Consider the following 19,151-nt stretch of genomic DNA (forward strand, 5'->3'; position numbering starts at 1 on the left):
CTGTAATCCATGCCTTTGTCTCCAGCAGGCTAGACTACTGTAGTGGCCTTCTCAGTGGGCTCTCGAAATGAGCTGGAAAAGAGCTGCAGTACATCCAGAATGCTGCTGCTAGAGTCCTGACTAGAACCAGGAAATATGAGCATATTAGTCCAGTGCTCAGGTCTCTGCACTGGCTTCCTGTCACTCAGGGAATAGACTCTAAAAGAGCTCTGTTTGTGTACAAGTCTCTTCATGGTCTAGATGGCCAAAGTACATGTCCAACATGTCCGAGCCACATAAAACATATAAACATATAAACACGGTGAGGCTGCGTTTCAGGTTTATGCTGCCAAAATCTGGAACAGCTTCCAAAAGATGTGCTACCGTCCTCAACTTTGGCAATGTTCAAATCCAGGCTGAAAACACTTCTATTCAACTGTGCATATGACAACTGAAACTATTTTATCTGCACTCTTCATCTTGTATTATTTTTTTGCTTGTTTTATGGAAGGATTTATGGAATTTCATGTAATGATTTTAGAATGAGTTTTTGTTTTTATGGAATGATTGTATGAAGTGATTTTTACCATTCTTTTCTGTAAAGCACTTTAAATGACCTGTTGTACGAATGGTGCTCTATAAATGAAACCTGCCTTGTCTTGCCTTGCCTTGCCTACTATCACGCATTCAGAAATCATTATCGATTTATGGTGAAGGAGATGTGTTTTGGTATGGTATTTGGTATGGTATTCTTTTGGTATTCTTGTTTTTGTTGGACTAAATATGAGCAAATTTGCAGGGAGCCACCGTAATTGGATAGAATGGTCTTGATGCAATGAGGAGTGTCAGAATTGATCCATAAACTTTTAAAGGAGCATATGGTGACCTTCAAACAAAACAAACCCAGACCAAACACTCGCTCTTACCAGTTTAAGTGGATTAGGTTGAGAAAAGCACTTAATGAGAAGGCACTTATGCCCGAAGGCCGAGAAGTGTGTCATCTGACCAGACTGTGGAGCAGCAGGGTTAACTGCTGATTAAGGTCAAAGTAGACACACACACACACACACAACATAAAGAAAAAAATGAGCTGGTGTTATTAATCAAGTAGCGGTCACCTTAAAATGGACAGCTTTTGTGTGGTGTCTGCTGCATGCCATGAGTGTGTCTGAAAAGTAAACACGCCGCAAATTCAGCCTCTCCTCCCTCTCGGCCCGCAGGATCACACGAGGCCGTCACTACCTGCAGATAATCGTGCTCTTTGAGTCCCCGACTGAACATGTGGACTTCCTCCTGTTCAGATCACCGGGTCAGAGGACAGCAACACACACAACTAACCAAGCCATCAAGTGGCAAGCTGTACTCCGAGGCTCCCCGTGGATATTTTCACTGTTTCCTCACCTGAAAGATGTGGATGGGCACAATTTATCCGTAAAAGGGGGTAAGTGCACACACCGTAAACACCCTGTTCATTGTATTCAAACATAACAATCCCATGTGGAAAATGTATGTTCATTACAGGGCTTGCCATTCAATAGTAAAGGCGGAGCGCTGCTGATGAAAAAGTGAGGCAAACTGTTGCTCATGGTGAGTCCACATTCATATTTTCCATCATTACACTGCATATATAAAGACATTGGCAGTATTCATTTAACAGTATGTTTGCTATTGTGTAGGCCTGTCACGATAATCAAGAAATCGATTAATCAAACGAAAAAAAACAACAGGTTGATAATTATGACACCCTCGATAAATTGACATGTGCACGTATGCGTCCGTGTTTCATCTGCTCGTCTCTCTGGATGACAAGAGGGTTCACTCTGTATCAGTCTGTGTGCGTCGGTTCTACAGTGGAATGAACGGAAAGCGTGGGCCCTCATCTCATTCAGCCTCTTTGTGGATACTAGTGAGTGGATAGCAGTTAGCTTTGTGAGGCATCAAAGGCACAGAAGCGAATATTTCGGCGTTAAACAGAACAAACAAGTTTAGCGCATGAACGCCGACGGCTGACACGGACGGTTTTCTCAACTGGGGAAAAAAACGAACTACCGACAGAGGTGCCTCGGGCAGCGGAGCCTTCGTCCCGACAGCCCAACGCTTACTGAGGCGTCTGGTTGGCAAATATAAACAAAACAGTGCAAAATGGTGCACACTCACAGGCAGTGTCGCTCGCTACATTTCAAAAGAAATTCAATACAGTTACAGTATATGACATAGATGGCATAAATTTGAAACAATATACTGTAGCGTCGCTGGGAGCACTGTTGAACACAGGGTCCAAATTAAACCTCAAACCACCATTCCGATTCAATGATGGGTTCTGTTGTTTGACAAAAATAGCTTCCTTTACTCCTCTTTCAAACCATCTGTTTTCTTTGGCCAAAATCTTTACCTCACTGTGTTCAGCAGGTTACTGAGACCAAAACCCACAGCTCTTAGTCATGCAAATGAGGTAGAGCCAGGGCCGAGCCAGAACAATAGATGCTAACGAGCCAGTATCAGAGTCGTTCATACCCAACTACAGGGAGCTACACTTCCCTTTGATCGGAGGTACTAATATGAGGAGAGGATTAGACCCCCACGCCTCCCAGTCTTAGTGTAAGGAACCAATAGGAGGAGGGTGTTGGCACACCAATTCCGCCCACTCTTACTGTATTTAAGGCCTAGGCTACCAGTACTTGTTAGTTCGCTGACGAAGCTCTTCGGATGAGGAGCGAAACGTCCGACACCTTCATCACAGAAGTACAGATGACGTCTCAAGAAGCTTTTCCCTCTCATGAACGCAGTCTAACGGTGTCCTTTAACCTTTTTGGCTAGGAGAGCCATGAAAGCCACATATTTTAAAATGTCTTTTCGTGAGAGCCATTTCTGCTGTAGAAGCCGCTACTTTTTTCTTAAACTTTGAACCCTGTGCCTTACACAGCGAAGCGGCTAATTTATGACCATTTTCTAATCTTGTCAGAGAAAAAAAACAGCAAATAAAAAAAAAAAATTGAATTTTTTGAAACAAAATCAGCAAATTTGCAAGGCCATAAACGCTGGGCCGCGAATCCAATGTACTGTATTTACTCTGATGATCCTTTAATCGGCAGCTTTTTCTCTTATTTAGGAGACCGACTGGCAGCAGTGGAGTGAAAGCGAGGAAAGTCAGGAGGATGGCTTCACCTCAGAGGTAGACAGCTCACATGGACGTCTCTTTCAATATCCTCTCATGCTGAAGCACATCTCATTATAATTAGGGCTGTCAAAGTAACGCGTTAACAACGCATTAACGCAAGTTTCCGTCAACTGCTTCCTGGCGCCGGGTTAGCCAATGTCGGCGTCCTCTGCACCGGCGCACCGTTGATTTCAGCGCATAGAAGCCCAGTTCCGTCTGCGAGGAATAAATAACACGGGACCTCACAAAGTATTTCCATGTATTACCGCTACCGGATGCCTCGATGACAGCAAATACGGAAGCCCATAAGCCTATATCTACCGCGTTTTTTTCTAATTGGTTTTCATTACAGGGAAAAACCCGATACCGATATCAACCGATATTACATTTTTATGCTCATATCGGGCCAATATTATCGGACATCCCTACTTATTATAGATAAGTAGGGATTAGGTGTGGTTAATTATGTGTTAACTATGGAAAAAATGTGATTAATCCTGATTTAATATTTTAATCGACCGACAGCCCTAGTTATAGCTGGAGCTGTCTTGTGTCAGTGTGTTAAAAATAATGTGAGTGGTTCTTCTCCTTGGAGGAGCGCTATGCCATTGAGCCGTGCTGCCACCCCCGACTAGACACAGACATTGAGGCAGTTAGGAGTCTCTATTCCGACAGTGCGGTCTGCACCAGGTGAATATTTAAACATATCATCACATCAGAAAGAAAGACTCCCAGAATCTTTCTTCTACTTGTATTCCTGCAGGGAATACCACTCACTTGATAACGTGGACGTGGACTTGAGCATTAAAGCCAACTTTTTGGATGTAAGTATACGTCTCACTCGTTCAGGTATTATGTTTAGACCGCATATGTTTGGTGTCCGCAGGAGGAGGTGGCCAAGGCCTGGAGTGTAAATCCAACAGAGCCCATCACTGTGCGCCTGAACTTTTCTTTGTGTCAGTATCTCGATGGACCAGGCAAGGCTCCACACTGCAGCTAATACAATCTACCACACATTTGTGTCTTATATGATTTCTCCCCATAGAACCCACAGTTGAAGTCTTTCAGCCATCTAATAGACATCATTTCAAGCTTGGACAACAACTGCAGAGGTATAAGCACTTTATTTACCACACTGCAATTCTTGGGAAAGATTCATCCTATATTTGTGCTGCACAGTGTTCTTGCAGCCTTCGTATCCCGAGAATGGAAACACCTCACAAATGACAACACGGTAGTCCGTCAGAAGAGGAAACACAGTTGGTTCAGGACTAGCGGAACCATGAAGAAATTTCGTGCCAGACTCAGCATCTGGATGCCACTGTCAAAGTATGTGAGTATGTGTCCTGGTTGCAGTGGCATTGCGTGGAACTGCTTGACAGAAAATTTGATGCAGTTCCCTTCTGTGATTGGATCGCTACAAACTACGACATACATGAACTCATCTGTAGCAGTGTCAGCCGGAACAGGGCAATATTACATTTTGCCTCCGGATCACCTTTCATCCCCTAAACTGACAGATCCAACACACTCCAAGACCGCAGCCTGAGAGGAAGGATTGTTTTGCCTCCCATGAAACTGAGCCAATTCACCAATCACACAACTTCGTACAACATCAAGAACCCATCGGGAGAGCTCCTCACTTACACCCCCAGTGGAAAGGTGAGCTTTGCTTCAGCTGGTTGGGAGATGGGAGGTTTCAACAAGATGTTGTGTGACATCTCCATCAGCAGTGTAATGATGATAATAATAATACAGGGCCGCACGGTGGTCTCGTGGTTAGCATGTTGGTCAACACAGTAACAGCCTAGAGATCGGGAAGACCTGGGTTCGATTCTCCCTTAGGAGAATTCGATTGCATGTTCTCCCCGTGTGCACATGGGTTTTCTCCGGGTACTCCGGTTTCTTCCCACATTCCAAAAACATGCATTTTAGGTTCATTGGCGACTCTAAATTGTCCATAGGAATGAATGTGAGTGTGAATGGTTGTTTGTCTATATGTGCCCTGCCATTGGCTGGCGGCCAGTCCAGGGTGTACCCCGCCTGTCGCCCGAAGTCAGCTGGGCTCCAGCATGCCCCCGTGACCCTAAAGAGGAAGAAGCGGTATAGAAAATGGATGGATGGATAATAATACATTTTATTTGGAGAGAGCTTTTCAAGAAGTCAAAGGGGCCTTACGTGGTAAAAGCAAACAAACACAAGTGAAAATAAGAGAAAATAACAGTGGAAACAGCAAACAGCAGAGTTTGGAGAAAACCGTTAAAAGTGTCTACAAAAGGCCAGATTAAGAGTTTGCAATGTGACGTAATGACTACATACCTTTTTAAAAGCAATGCGGAACAAGTGTGTTTTTAAGCTAGCAGTGTCACGGACATGTGAGTTCCAAAGGGAGGGAGTGGCAACAGAGGAGGCTCTGTCCCCCCTGGTTTGGCGTTCGGCCCTCAGGACAGTCAGGACGTTTGTATCTGAAGAGCGGAGGGTACGGGAGGGGGTGTAGGGGTGGAGCACGTCCTTAAGATAAGAGGCCGCCTGGTTGTGAAGTGCCTCGTGGGTGAGTAAGAGGATTTGGAATTGGATACGGTAAGGAATCGGGAGCCAGTGGAGGTTGTGAAGGACAGGGGTGATGAGGTCTCGTGAACGGGTACAGGTGAGGCGGTATTGGAGTTTGTTAAGGAGATTGGTGGGTGTGCCATTAAGAGTTCTGGAGGTGGTGAAAAGTTGTTTCAGTGACTGCTTGAATGTGTTGAGTTTACTGTCAAACATGACTCCAAGGTGACGGTGAGGGGGTGCAGTGCTTCTCAAAACAATATGCGTTCAAAAGAGTAATACATTTGCAACACAAAAAGTCACACCTCCCAGTCGCGCTGCATTATGTTCTCTCCGTTGGTATTGCTACGCTGTCCATTGTTGTGTATGTGTTCCACTGTGTTTACATGCGCGGATGAAGACTGCGCAGTCTTCCTCCGCTGTTGAACACATACACACACAACGATGGACAGGCGACAGCATGTGGCCATACCAACGGAGAGAACATGATGCCGAGCGTTTCCAGCAACACCAGCTCGGACCAGATGTTAGCATTTTATTTTGAAAAGACGAGCCGAATAACCATTACGGAATGGAAAACTTACAGCATGACTTTGCACTTCTGCATTTGTGCATGAAGAGATGCGCAGACGCAGATTTCCACACAACTTTCGCTATGTGGAGGCAAGCTAGGACGGGAAGTGGTTCCTGTCGCTTCACATAATTTTGTGAGATAATGCAAAACTTTTGTGAGCTCTCGCAACACCGCCAAAGTTATTACGTTCCCTCGCAAAAGTGTTGCGAGCGCTCACAAATATTCATCTTTTTTTTTTTATACCCACCTTTTTTTTTTTCTTTATGTCCCCTCGGGGGTTCTGTACTTACTCATGTGGTGTTTTACATTTTTCTTATGCCAGAGTGTCGTCGCAATTGCTGCTATCCATTCATCATTTCGGAACCACTTTTCCTCATTGGTGTCGCGGGCGTAGGCGGGAGCCTATCCCAGCTGCTTAACTCATTCAATACCGAAGACATATTTATACATCCTTTACGTTTTTTAGCGTGAGAGGCAAAAAGACGTGATGACGCATCTGCACAATAATCGATGTTACTTTTACAGCAGTTTTCAGCCATAAAAACGGCCACAAGGTGGCAGAGGTGCATTCGATGAGAGCTCTGTCATGTTCCGCAGGACAGGAGTGCTCACTTCCTCTCCTGCGCTCTTATTTTGGAGTTCTGCACTTCCTGCTGAGGGAAGGTTGCAGCCGATTTACCCCGGTGCTATTTTGCACAGCTGGTACGGCGCGGGCTCATTGACTCATTTCTCTTCGCCCACGCTGTCACATGAACATTCCACTGATCTGTGGCGACTGCCTTGAACTACCGTGCACGTTTTTTGCTGAGCCTTTTTTTCCCTCTGTCGCCTTTGATTGTTTATCTTTGCACATCTGTGAACGCTGCACCTGCGTTGTTAAAAGGCATTTATTTTCTCGACAGCTCCACGCGTCGTGACAAGCAAAACATACATGACAGCGAGAAGGAAGTGGGAGAGCGCGGAGTGTGGCGTGCATTGTGGGGCAATTTTAATGCAAGCACACGCGCACACACACACATGCACGCACAGAGTTCAGTTCCAAATGTAAAAATTGTAGCTAGTTGATGATTGTACTTACCTATGTTCTACTGCTGATTACCAAAGTACGGAAAAAGGTAGAAGCAAACTTTTTCCTGATGAAAGACAAGAGTTTAATCTTTCTTTTGGTAGGTTCCATGCTGACATAGCCAGAGAACACAATATCCTGCGTGCCTCGAAAGATCAGTCAAAATCGTCTACAATGGTACTGAAGCTACTGAAGGGGTTGTCTTTTGAAAAACTGCTGCGATTGAATAAGTTAATTGCCGCTATATGAATAAAATATACTTATATTTTACTACAAACCTATTTGGTTTGTAGCACAGTCTAACTTGTCTATAGCGGCCACTAGAGGGAGTCTGCAAAAGTGGCCTCTATCGACAGGTTGGTGTCCAGTTTGAATGTTGACCAGGAGAGAAAAAAAAGAAAAAAAAGGGAAAAAAATAATAATAATGTTGACCAGCAGAGGGCACTGCGGACTGCGGATAAAAGGATAAAAGTTGTACAGCACTACTAGGCTTGTTATTATCATGGTTCATGGTTTTAATCCTGAACATGCATATGAGTCAAACAGTAGCACATTACATAGTACAATTCACAATTTTGCATGTCCAAAAAGGAGTAGGAAGAAGCAAAGCTTATTTAATCCTACCTCTCATCAGTTTCACATCAGTTGCAATACATTTATTCACCTCTTGTTCTTCCAAGTGTACTTTGTAGGTCTACATGACAATGTAGTGCAATCATAGCCAAGGTTTTTACTTACTAAAAGGAAGCTAGAGGCTTAATAATAACTGATAGAATATATCCACGACCCACAGAACAAAGCTGTGCTAGTAATGTCTTACGCTTGTTTTTAATATTTTACTTTTTATACGGCAGAGTGTCATTACAGCTTTAGTTCATCAGGAAGTGACGGGAAGTGACGGTGGGCGTCCCGAGCAGGAGAGCTAGGCTCAGTGCTAGCTGTGAGTTTGGAGAGAGTTGGGAAGTGTGTTTATGTTGGCGTGGATGTAAAGTCCTGCAGTGTTCTCCGCTGTTAATAAAGCCATTAAAGTGCATCGGCGACGTGAGTCTCTCCTTCCCCACAACAAGCGGCATTACAGTATTGACCAGTGCACACCAGGAAATAAACGGTGTCATTTCTTACAGGCATTGGCTGGACAGCTATGTAGTGGGGCTTGTTTAACCTTTGCCTTGTGGGCAAGCAGGAAGGAGAGACGATGCTGAGAGATGTGTGTGTGTTCTGAGCTGCTGTCTGGTGGCCGCGTTCAAGAAATAAAGTTGGCAGAAGCAACAGGAGAAGTTTCCTTCTTTGCTTCGGAGCTGAATAACACTGACAAGTTAACAGACTAGTAGCGAACGGAAAAGAAGACGGCTTTGTTTGTGTCGAATACAGAAGATGAGGACTTTGATGGATTTGTGGATGAGGATTTATCAAAAATAGCGTGAGTACATTCTAAAATACTTCAGTTCAGTACAACCCAACTCAGTTTTGCTCCCGCTGCCGCATGCATGCTAGCATATGTTTTTTTTTTATTGTAGCGTCGCTGGGAGCACGTCCTGTTCCCAGCCTAATTTGCGGTAATGTTTTGGTGCAAATGCTCTTAAAGTTTGACCAGGAAATAGCAAGCTCAAAAGAAGACGGCTTTTTTATGTGGAACAACTGACAGTTTGTGTGGATCTTGTGAATGATTGTGACTGAGCTAGGACTCAGTAATTAAAGTGTACACACGACGGCGTCATTGATTGAAAAACGAAACTTTTTCGTGCATGAAGCTTCTACTTGAGTTGGTAATTTGGCCGCTATATGCAGTCAGATATTGACCAAGGGAGACAAAATGGGTGGACGCTGGCCACGTTGGACAGGTGACTGCTATACACGGGGTCTATAACATGTAAATTTGCTGGGGGGGATTTTTCAGTGGCTGCTATAGGCAGGTGGCCGTTCTATAAAGGTGGCCGCTAAGACAGGTTTGACTGTATTTGGATGAATGTGAGAAGAGGGTTTTGTGCCATATTGTGCAAATACTTCTGGACCTCACTTGTATGTAGTACATTTTTTTTTATCACCTTATGGGTTATTTGTGTCTTTTCCTCCTCAGAGAGTGGTGGTGTCAGGAGTGAAATCGTCAGCTCAACTCAGCGCCAAGCAGGTGATAGAGCTACTGTTCTTCTCTCAGGCCATCGGGCATTGTAAGACCACCCCGACTCTCCAACACGGCTTTTTGGTGCAGGTAAAATGATAAAATCAAGTCACTTCACTGAAAGATGCTTCATTCTGCCAAGATACCTTCTGAATACAACAATGAACATAGGAGGAGGAGGAGTGAAATACTGTATCAACAACAGCATATTGTTAACTGAACTATGTCATCTGACTACCATGTTTGGCTAGCAGTGTCATACTGTATGTCCACAGGTTATGAGGTATGCAGAGCAGAGAATCTCCACGCTGAACGAATACTGCGTAGTTTGCGATGAGAGACATGTTTTTCAGAACGGCCCCATGTTGAAGGTAAATTCCGCCAAACAATCCCCGCTTGAGAAACTGCACTCAGATGTTGTGTTTTGTGCGTTTCTAGCCTGCAGTGTGCACCAGGGAACTATGCGTCTTTTCCTATCACACCATGGGGGTTATGTCCGGAGCAACAGAGGAGGTCGCCACAGGTGCAGAGGTCCGTAGGGCACTCAAGGATTGAGCCAACCCTCAAAACATAAGTGATATTTCTGCACAGCCCCCCTTCTGGTGGAAGACCAGAATTTCCTTTATTTTTCCCTGATTTACCGGAAAATGTCCATTATCAGACAAACAGAGTGGCCGCCTCTATTGGAATGCGGCTACTCACACTAACCCAAACAATCAAATTAATCTGCATTCCCCCTCCGGCATCGGCCTTGGCCAAGGTTGTTGCTAGAACAACTGCTCCCGGAGACATGCTTGATCGTCCTCCCCCTTCTTTCATGGACACCTGCTGATTGCTGACTCTGCCTGGGGCCCGTTCACGGTCGTAACTGCTGCAGACTGAGGCACCAAGCTTGTGCACTAGACGGAGCGACTCACAGGCTTATGTGCACGCACACACACACACACACACGCACACACACACACACACACCCAAGGACACTCATGCACATGCATATATGCTACACACACCCCTTCCCACATCCCACACCTTTGCCGCTTCATCCCCCCCCCCCCCCCCCCGGTGCTGACAGGGTCCACGGCACACACTTGTGGCTGGCTACCAGCCTGCGCTGGAACACCTCCACCTCGCTTCCCCCCCTCCCCTGGTGCAAGTTCTTATGTTGTAAAGTGTGCTCATTTGTGCCTATGTTGCTGAGGTACCACACTGTACTCCCCCATAGGAGCATAGTTTGGAGTTGCTATTTTTTTCCCCTCACCTCTCCTCTCTTTCCCTCCTTTCCTCTTCCCCTTTTATGGCCCAGTCATCCTGTCGTGCCTGTCCCAGGCATACTACACTAAGTCCCCTACTAACGAACATCCGACGTGCGAACACTCGTAGATACAAACACAAGCCGACTGGTCTATATTTTCATGTGTTTTGCCTTATAAAGCTCATAATTATTTATATTTAAGTCCATATTTCACATGCTTGACCAGTAGAGGGCACTGTGACACTGCTATTGGGACCAACAGGCGATTAAGACCAGTGGGAGGAGACTGATTTAGCTTGTGTGAAGCTAAATTTTAGCTGTACACACAACACGGCACAGCTTGTGATAAGAGTTAATAGGCCTGCTTATAATTCTACACTACCCATGGAACACTACCTCTTGTAGAAGAGTCTAACGACGACGATTTGTCCTTTTTTCAATATCTCCTCCTCCTCCTCCACCACCAACGACGTATGCTCGACCACTCTTCTTCAAAGGTAAATAACATTTATCATTACGTATTATTATATCATTTTTATTATTGTTTTTTTCATTAATTATCCTCGTTTAATATTACTACTGCATCCAAACTCATATTTACATACATACGCAGACACTGTATATGTATACACGTACATGTAGTACCTATATCATTGGTAATACTACCTTTTCCCCTACTTAAGAACGATTCGACTAGCGAACAGTCGTCTGGAACCAAATGTGTTTGTTAGTCGGGGACTAGTGTATATGGTGTGTTTTATATGTATGGATGGGTGAAATCGCTTGTACCGCTGTATAAGTGAAAAGCAAAGGCCATTCTCGCTCTCTCTCGACAGTTTAACATGTTTGCAGTGAAATAATGTAGCAAGTTGGGGATGTGTTCGCGCGGGCGTCCCAGCATGCCTCGGGTTTGTGTTGATTGCAGTGAGTGAGACAACCGTTCGAGTTGATGACCCTCTGTTCTTTTGCGGGACGTGGGTGGCGGTTTGTTCGGCCGCTATTAGCAGCTATTGGAGAAGAGCGCTTCCTTAGAGCAAGTTGAAGTTGACAGGCACCATGCACGGCGCAAGGAGAACGGAGCAGAGAGGAGAAATAACATGAAGTTGTTCATTGCTCTGTGTGCATCATGTGAACAAATAAGCAAGTTTGATTATCGTTTTGTGCATTAAGAGTGTTTCGTCTTGAAGATTTCATTTATGTTCCAATCCTTGCACGGCACAGCGGTGAAAACCTGTCACTGTGAGTGGGGATTCCCCGGAAAATAAGGCTTTAACGTTGGTCGTACTTGAGATACTTCCTTATGATTGCAGTTGCCCATGTGAGCCATATGTAAACCAATACGGTTTCTTCTCCACAGGTGGTCGACCTGCTGGTGGCCATGTGCAGGGCAGCTCTACAGTCCTCACGCAAGAGCATTATATTTGAACCTTACCCATCTGTTGCAGATCCAAACAACCCCAAAATTCTGGCTTTTAGTCCAAAGGTATTATGACAACTCTACTGATTTATCGTCATCTTTGTATTAAGCTATGATGAATTCACACCAAAGAAGTTGTTTTCTCACCACAGAGGAAGAGCTATGAGAGGCTACAAAAGGCCCTAGACGGTGTCCTGCTAATTCGGAGGATGGCACAGGTGAGAGATACTCTTTCACATGTGCTTGGACTTCTCTGACTATAATATCACAATTTCTCAACCTATGTGCAGGGTCCATATTCTGAAATTAAAAAGCAGATGGACAGGATAGACCCTCTTGCAATTCCTTTACTACAATGGTGAGACACAAAGCAGATCGTGTTTTTGGCAGCGCCACACACTGGACACTGCTTTAGGTACACATGCATAATGCATTCACATCCGGGAAGCTCAAAAAGAGCTACAGTTGTTGCTCGTTTGTCACAGTTCATCGGAATGGCCGTGAATTTCCTCATTTAAAAATGCAACATTTTTGTAGTTGGCGCAGAGAAAAACTGTTTTCGCCCGACTAAATACAGTATTTAACATTATTAGAGACCTCTAGACTTGAAATAACACCCACATAGTCACCTTTACATTTGTATTAGCCAATATAGTTGACATAATAAGAGAAAATAAGACTCATAAATAGACTCACAAATGGAAAATAGACTCACAACTGTTAGCATTGGGAGAGTTCCTCGTTGTTTTTCCTTTTTACGTCCGGTTTTCTGTGAATTGCTTCCTGCGGTAAGATAATGTGACGTTACAGACACCTAGTGACCAGTGTAGCATACCACATATCACAACGTATCTTTCAATGCATTTTCTGAAGACCTTATATTTGGATTTTAGTTCATTTTGTCATTTTCATGTTTGAAAATACTTAATTTAAACCCAAAATATGTCACATTTGCTAAAACATGCATAATTTGACTATTAACTCATTCACTGTCAAAATGTTTCAAAAGACATCCCCTTCAGTAGCGGCCATTTTACATGATTGTGACTCATCTTTCAAGGCACACAGAATATTGTGTTCTAAGTCTATATAAACATGGAACCTACCTAAAGAAACATTAGACTCCCGTCTTTCATCAGGAAAAAAAATGTTTCCTTCTACCGTTTTCCATTTTTTAGTAATCAGCATCAGAAAACACGTAAGTTTCAGGAAAATATCAGTTCCCGACTAAAAATGGGAGAAAACCAGCTTTTTGTGAAAAGATACATTTCAAGCATAACTTCTGTGACAGTTCAAGTGTCTTAACAACTACACCAACATCAACAACACAATACATCATAACGATTTATTTCCAAATATAACACCATGAGCTATTTACAATTTAGACGTATGGAACTGAACTATGTGTGTGCGTGTGTGTGCATGCGTTAAAACTTCCCTGCAATGCGTAACCTTCGGCACGCTACACTCTACACTGCGCGTTCTTCCACATCCTCCTTGCTGCCTTTTATGTTTTTTCCATTCAAATGGACATGCTGAGCTCTTATCAGATGCCCTTCTGCCACCTTGCACCGTTTTTTGTGGCTTAAAACCACTCTAAAAGTGACATCCATTAGCGTGCAGTTGTATCATCTCCTTATTTTGCCTCTCCTGCAAAAAAAAAAAAAAAAGGCATATCGGGCGCTAGCGTTCGGGGTTAAATAAACGTACAAGTACGTCTTTGGTTGAATGTGTTAACCGGTCGTTGTCAACTACGTGACAGGATTGATTTTTAAATGAATGTATTTTAGAATGAAGCAACGATATATGAGCAATTTAACTTATTTACAAAGACAATGTTGCCCGGTTTTAGTAGATCTCCGCGTGTCCACGCTTCAGACTTCACGTCAAGAAATACATTTTTTATTTGTTGTTTTTTTTTTTTTCGGAAAACACATCTCATTCACCCTAAGTTGATAATAATTTAGAAATATGTGATAATACAGGTAGAGTGTAAAACATACACGTACAACTGTTAAAAAGAAACAACCCACAAGTCTTTATGCTTCACTTTTTTGTTCAGCCTTGAGATTTCGCGCTGTTTTCTGGTGGTCCTTGCACCTGCCGTAGTTGTGTGCATAGTTGTGTTGTGAGGCTTATTTAGGGCTTAAACCTGAATGGTGTCACCCGTCAACAATTACAATAGAAAAGAGAAGGGAAGGGTTCCGGAACTGAATCCAATCTTATAATTACAACAGTCGCTTTTATTGCAAATGTTGAATCAAGGTCAAGCTAGCAGTGGGGAGGAGGGCAACCCCCGCAAACAGCCATACCCTAACGGTGTGTGAGACAGCAGTGCATCACACCCAAGTATTGGTATGATGCAATGTAGTTCAACACCTTTGAAAAACTACAATCATGAGCATTGTTAAAGCATTGCCTCTCAAAGCAGTGTTAATTCAATCGGAGCATTCTAGAATATGACATTGTGCAGGTGTACCTCATGCGGCCAGTGAGATCATGTCACAAATATTGCAAATTTGAGTGAGACTCAGCTGCTTGTTCAAATGTTTGACATCAGGATTTTATCGAGCAACAGATCTCACATTGTCAAGCTTCCAGCCAGCAGGGTAGGACTGAGCTGTCTTTGCTCCTCCGTTGCAGTAGTATAGTAGTTACTGTATATAGTGGCTATAGTAGTATAGCATGGAAGCCACATGTTGGAGACGATGCTATATGATATACAATCTATAACGTATTGTACTTCCTCGCTGCACAACAGCAACTGTCATTTATGCACACGCCTCACCAGTTCCTGCTCATCAGCAGTCCCCCCAGCAAAGAGGCTCGTTTTCAGACCGCCCGCAAGCTTTACGGCAGCACTTTTGCTTTCCAGTGAGCAAATGATCTCATCACGATCCGCATTCCTGCTTTAGTTGATCCTAACTGCACATTCTTTCTTTGCCAGTGGTTCCCACATTGAAAACTGGCATTCCATTTTAAGGACCGGTCTCGTTAATGCCTCCAATACCAAGTTTCAGGTAAGACGATTGAAAATATGAACGTCCACCCTCAGGGGTGCTGTTACTTACACGTGTGTCCTTTTAAAAGATGCATGGATCTGCATACGGCAAAGGCATCTACTTAAGCCCAATCTCGAGCATATCGTTTGGATATTCTGGTATGAATTCACGTTGAGGACCATTTCGATGTAATACACAGCTGCTGCCAGATTGTCATATTCATTTTGGGACCTTTATGGTTTATTTGCGTTGTTCTTTTTCCGGGGTAGGGTGGAACGATAAGAAAATGTACAATGTGAATTTTCAATTAAAAAATGCATTGTTCAGGAGTTTGTCTCATTTACACAGAGTACATAAATTGTGGTCTAGATTTTTTTTTTTAATGGTAGGTTTATTGTAACCAAGACAACCCCCCCAAATATAGGGTTGTGAATGATAAACCGATGCGACCGGACATCCGGTTTGACAAGCGAGACATACGGTTGCACCGGTAGAAGCCTCCTGGAAGGATAAGAAGAACGGATCGAAGAGACATGCGCTGGGTATCGCGAGACTAGCAACCGCTTGACATTCCGTCTCAACAACGCGAGAGCTTTTCGCCGGGGGGGTGTAATGATTTGTTTTAATAATGATTCGATTCGTGTCACCATTCGTGGATGCAAGGACGATATTGGTTCATTTTAGAAAAATACGATCTGAAACGATTCAGTAACTTTAAATCGATTCAGTCGCTTTTTTAGCCGAAAATTCAACCGGTATGACGGTCAAATAAATACCTGGATACTGGACAGTGCAGGTGAAGTTTCCTAGATTCCTGGTGTTTTTTGTAAAGGAATCACACTTATAATGATTAATAATGCTGACGTACTTGAAGGGATTTTTTTTAGGGATTTTTTTGACGTTTGTATGACAGTTGTATGACATCCCCATCAGCAGTGGATCATATCAATAGTGGCTTAGCCCCCCATTTGGTCCCGCGAGTCCAGTTCTGGTTGGGATTTCGTGACGAGGAACGTGAGTGAGTTCATGCACTCACCTTGTTCATTCTGTTTAAAACCAAAATGTTCCCACACCGGGGCTGTTGCGTTCGCCTTAGGAACCACCGCCTCCGTGCCTTCATTCATGTTCGCGTATGCTGCCTCACGAAGCTAACCGCTAACCCTCTGTATCCACTCACTAGTAGCCCCGCCTCCACAAAGAGGCTGATTGAGATGAGGGCTCACTCTCTCCCTTTGTTCCACTATAGAACCGGACAGAGGCACAGAGAGACGAGCAGATGAAACCCACACGCTTGCATGCATAATTCTAATTATCAACCTGTTTTTTTATCGTTCCATTGCTCGATTATTGTGACAGGCCTATTTGAGAGTACCCTATTCTTGTTTTTAAAACTCATTGAAGAGATACAGTATGTTGTATCATCGTTCCACCCCGGAATAAGGAAGGAGGGTTTGAATATATTACTACGGGTCCAAAATGAACATGGCATCCATGCCGATTTTGAGCACACTATATGCAGTGTGCTTCAGCTGTACTTCCGCACCTTTATTATGTGTTTCATCAGACATGGGAAAGGGACAACACCAGATACCAACCAAAGAGGAACTCCTGAGGAAATACAATCAAATAAATGAAGTCCAACAGGTACACCACTTTTTTATGTAATGCTTTTATCTTTCGGATCTTCTTGTCACACTTTATATCGTGTGATTGTTGCAGGAGCAGCCTGGCAGGTTTCTGCAAAGCAGGAACCTAAACTGTGTCGCGCTTTGTGAAGGTCAGTATAACCAAGAAAAGCTCCGACGCTTGACAATTGTATTTAGGACACTCTTTCGTGTGAAATTTGTGTTTGTTTCTTAAACAGTAATAACCACAAAGGACCTTAAAAAGCACGGGAGCATCTGGGTGTGTCCCATATCCGACTACGTGTGCACCCGTTTCCTGTTTGTGTAAGTGCAACCGAAGCGCAGCAACGTTTCCTTTTCTGCAGCATTGCGTGTCCTTTTACCAGTGTGCTGCCTTTGTGCCTCTCAGGTATGAAAATGGTCGCGTGGGAGATGTCCACATCAACACTCAGGACACCGAGATTCACAGACAAATTTTACATGTCATTGCAACCAAGCCAAGCTGAAAAAAATATCCTCAAATGATGACTTTTCTTTTAGCTCGCATTATACGGAGAATACATCTACTATACAGGTGATCCCATGACGTTTTGGGGTTACAAACATGCTCCCATAAATGGATTTAAAACTTAATTCTGGTCCATAACCACGAGTCTCACTCCAGAACAAGAATGCAGTGTGTGCCACACCGAGGAAGAATAACATCACTTCATTATGTCAGTGTGCCAAAGAAAAGGAAAGCCATCACCGTGGAAGTGAAAATGAACATCATAAAAGGTCAGAGAGAGTGGATACCTCCCCCACCCCCCCGACATTGGCTGCTATTTGCTTGACTGTCTCGGGTCCCTGACACGATTCATCAACCGTGCTTAAATATGTTGGATATTGTTTGTAATCATGTTCAACATCAGTGGTCACCAACTTTTTTCACACCAACGTCCCTGGTGCCCACCCCCCAAACAGGATTTCTCATTGTGCCTTTTACTATACTTTTTTTTTTTTAACCATTTTTACTGTTTTTTTTTTTTTACATTTTATTTCGTTCCTGCAATGATGCAATGACAAATGAGCCACAGGCAGTGGTGGTTCTGGCTTGAATGAAGCCCTGTGCGCGCCCCCCCGCCCCCATTTCTTTTCGTACACATTTACACGACTAGTTTTTCTTTACAAAACCTTTTTCTTGTAAGTTATACCTTCATCTTTGGTCTCTGGTTTTCCGCATCTTCTTTCTAAATTGTGCACCGGATAGTTTTGGCTTTCTCTCTTCCAGTTTTGTTGACAAAAATAGCTGCAAATAATTCAATATAAAAAATGGGCGACATTCCAAACCCGCGGCCCCAATCCCGAAGACACGACATATTTTCTCAAATGCGACTAGCGACAAATCTAGCGACTTTGTCTGGCATCGTTGGGATTAAGGTGTTTGTCTCTCATACGAGGTTATGCTTTTCCCCTTGGGCATTTTACAACATCATATGCAAATGATATGCAAATTAGGCTATGACATCATCTAGCCAATAGCTACTTTTTGTAGCGCCCTGCAGTGACACCACATAGCTGCTTCAGGTGAGCTGCCTGTTGGTTTCTCTTTGGTTGTTTTGGTTTGGTTTTCCTTCCTTGCTTATGTATTGTGTTCTCATTTCAGACCCCGGGCTGTCGTGATGGGAGGAGCTACCTGACAAGCTGCAGGCGTTTCTTATCTGTGCCACACCTTTTTAGGCACACCTGTGGCGGCAGGAGGGCGTCGTTCGATTGCTCCACGTGCATGCACGCCGCCTGCTTTTCGTCTTCTTCCGAGACGTTTGCCCGCCAACTCCTAGCTTTTGTTACAGAGAGATTTCCTATCCTCCGATCTTCGCCTTCCTGCCTGCCAGGTAGCTTCTCCCAGTCTGTAGTTAGTAATTAGATATCTTAGTTAGTATTTTTCATAAGCCTTTCTCGTGGTGCTTTTTTTCACGTTTGTTATTTCTGCACCATAGTTTTTTGTTAGTGCATTTTTGCCTTGTGGCCGCTGTGCGCTGCAGAACGGCCAATAAAATTAAAAGACTCTTTTCTTCAAGTCTGCTTGTCTGCATTATTTGGGATTGAGGCGTGACACTTTTCGAACTGAAAAGTTGACAGCACTGGTGAGGAGAGAGAGAGACTGGTCAATGCAGCCCTAACGAGCCACAGCTCAAAGGTTTTCTTTGGAGGTGCACGTCTATGGAGTTATAATTGTGCCTTAATTTTGAGGTAGCAAAGGCAGATTTTCAGCCATATTAACGTGCAATAATTACTCTGGTGTGATCAGGCACATCGCTACGCTCTGTCACTCCATCTCTTAACCTCACGGCGAGGCCACCCGGTGTACATGTGCTGATACCTCCGGTCGAGTTTTGGGGCATGGGCTCCTGGCTGGGGCTTGCAGGTCGTG

At 43.9% G+C, this 19,151-nt stretch overlaps 1 protein-coding gene across 9 annotated transcripts; it reads left to right on the forward strand.

Moving 5' to 3' along the window:
• The first annotated feature begins 1,285 nt into the window (after positions 1-1,285).
• Positions 1,286-18,797, forward strand: LOC129181198 (protein mono-ADP-ribosyltransferase PARP6-like). 9 transcript variants are annotated; one of them, XR_008570392.1, is made up of 25 exons: positions 1,286-1,420; positions 1,501-1,566; positions 3,089-3,151; positions 3,732-3,826; positions 3,900-3,960; positions 4,023-4,113; positions 4,182-4,248; positions 4,316-4,465; positions 4,657-4,798; positions 9,401-9,532; positions 9,718-9,813; positions 9,881-9,973; positions 12,052-12,177; positions 12,264-12,329; positions 12,402-12,469; positions 14,672-14,720; positions 14,873-14,985; positions 15,059-15,131; positions 15,202-15,271; positions 16,678-16,757; positions 16,833-16,890; positions 16,978-17,062; positions 17,148-17,312; positions 17,403-17,515; positions 18,384-18,797. XR_008570392.1 is itself a non-coding variant. In XM_054776013.1 (23 exons), the coding sequence occupies exons 2-23, from the start codon at positions 1,564-1,566 to the stop codon at positions 17,242-17,244; spliced, it is 1,878 nt and encodes a 625-aa protein (XP_054631988.1). In that variant the 5' UTR covers positions 1,286-1,420; positions 1,501-1,563; the 3' UTR covers positions 17,245-18,797. The 9 variants fall into 9 exon arrangements, 4 of the variants coding, with proteins under 4 accessions (XP_054631988.1, XP_054631990.1, XP_054631991.1 ...); XR_008570390.1 differs by having other exon boundaries at positions 17,148-18,304; XR_008570391.1 differs by having other exon boundaries at positions 17,148-17,515.
• Positions 18,798-19,151: the final 354 nt, after the last annotated feature.

Source organism: Dunckerocampus dactyliophorus, chromosome 5 (genome assembly GCF_027744805.1).
Source record: "Dunckerocampus dactyliophorus isolate RoL2022-P2 chromosome 5, RoL_Ddac_1.1, whole genome shotgun sequence".
NCBI lineage: Eukaryota > Metazoa > Chordata > Actinopteri > Syngnathiformes > Syngnathidae > Dunckerocampus > Dunckerocampus dactyliophorus.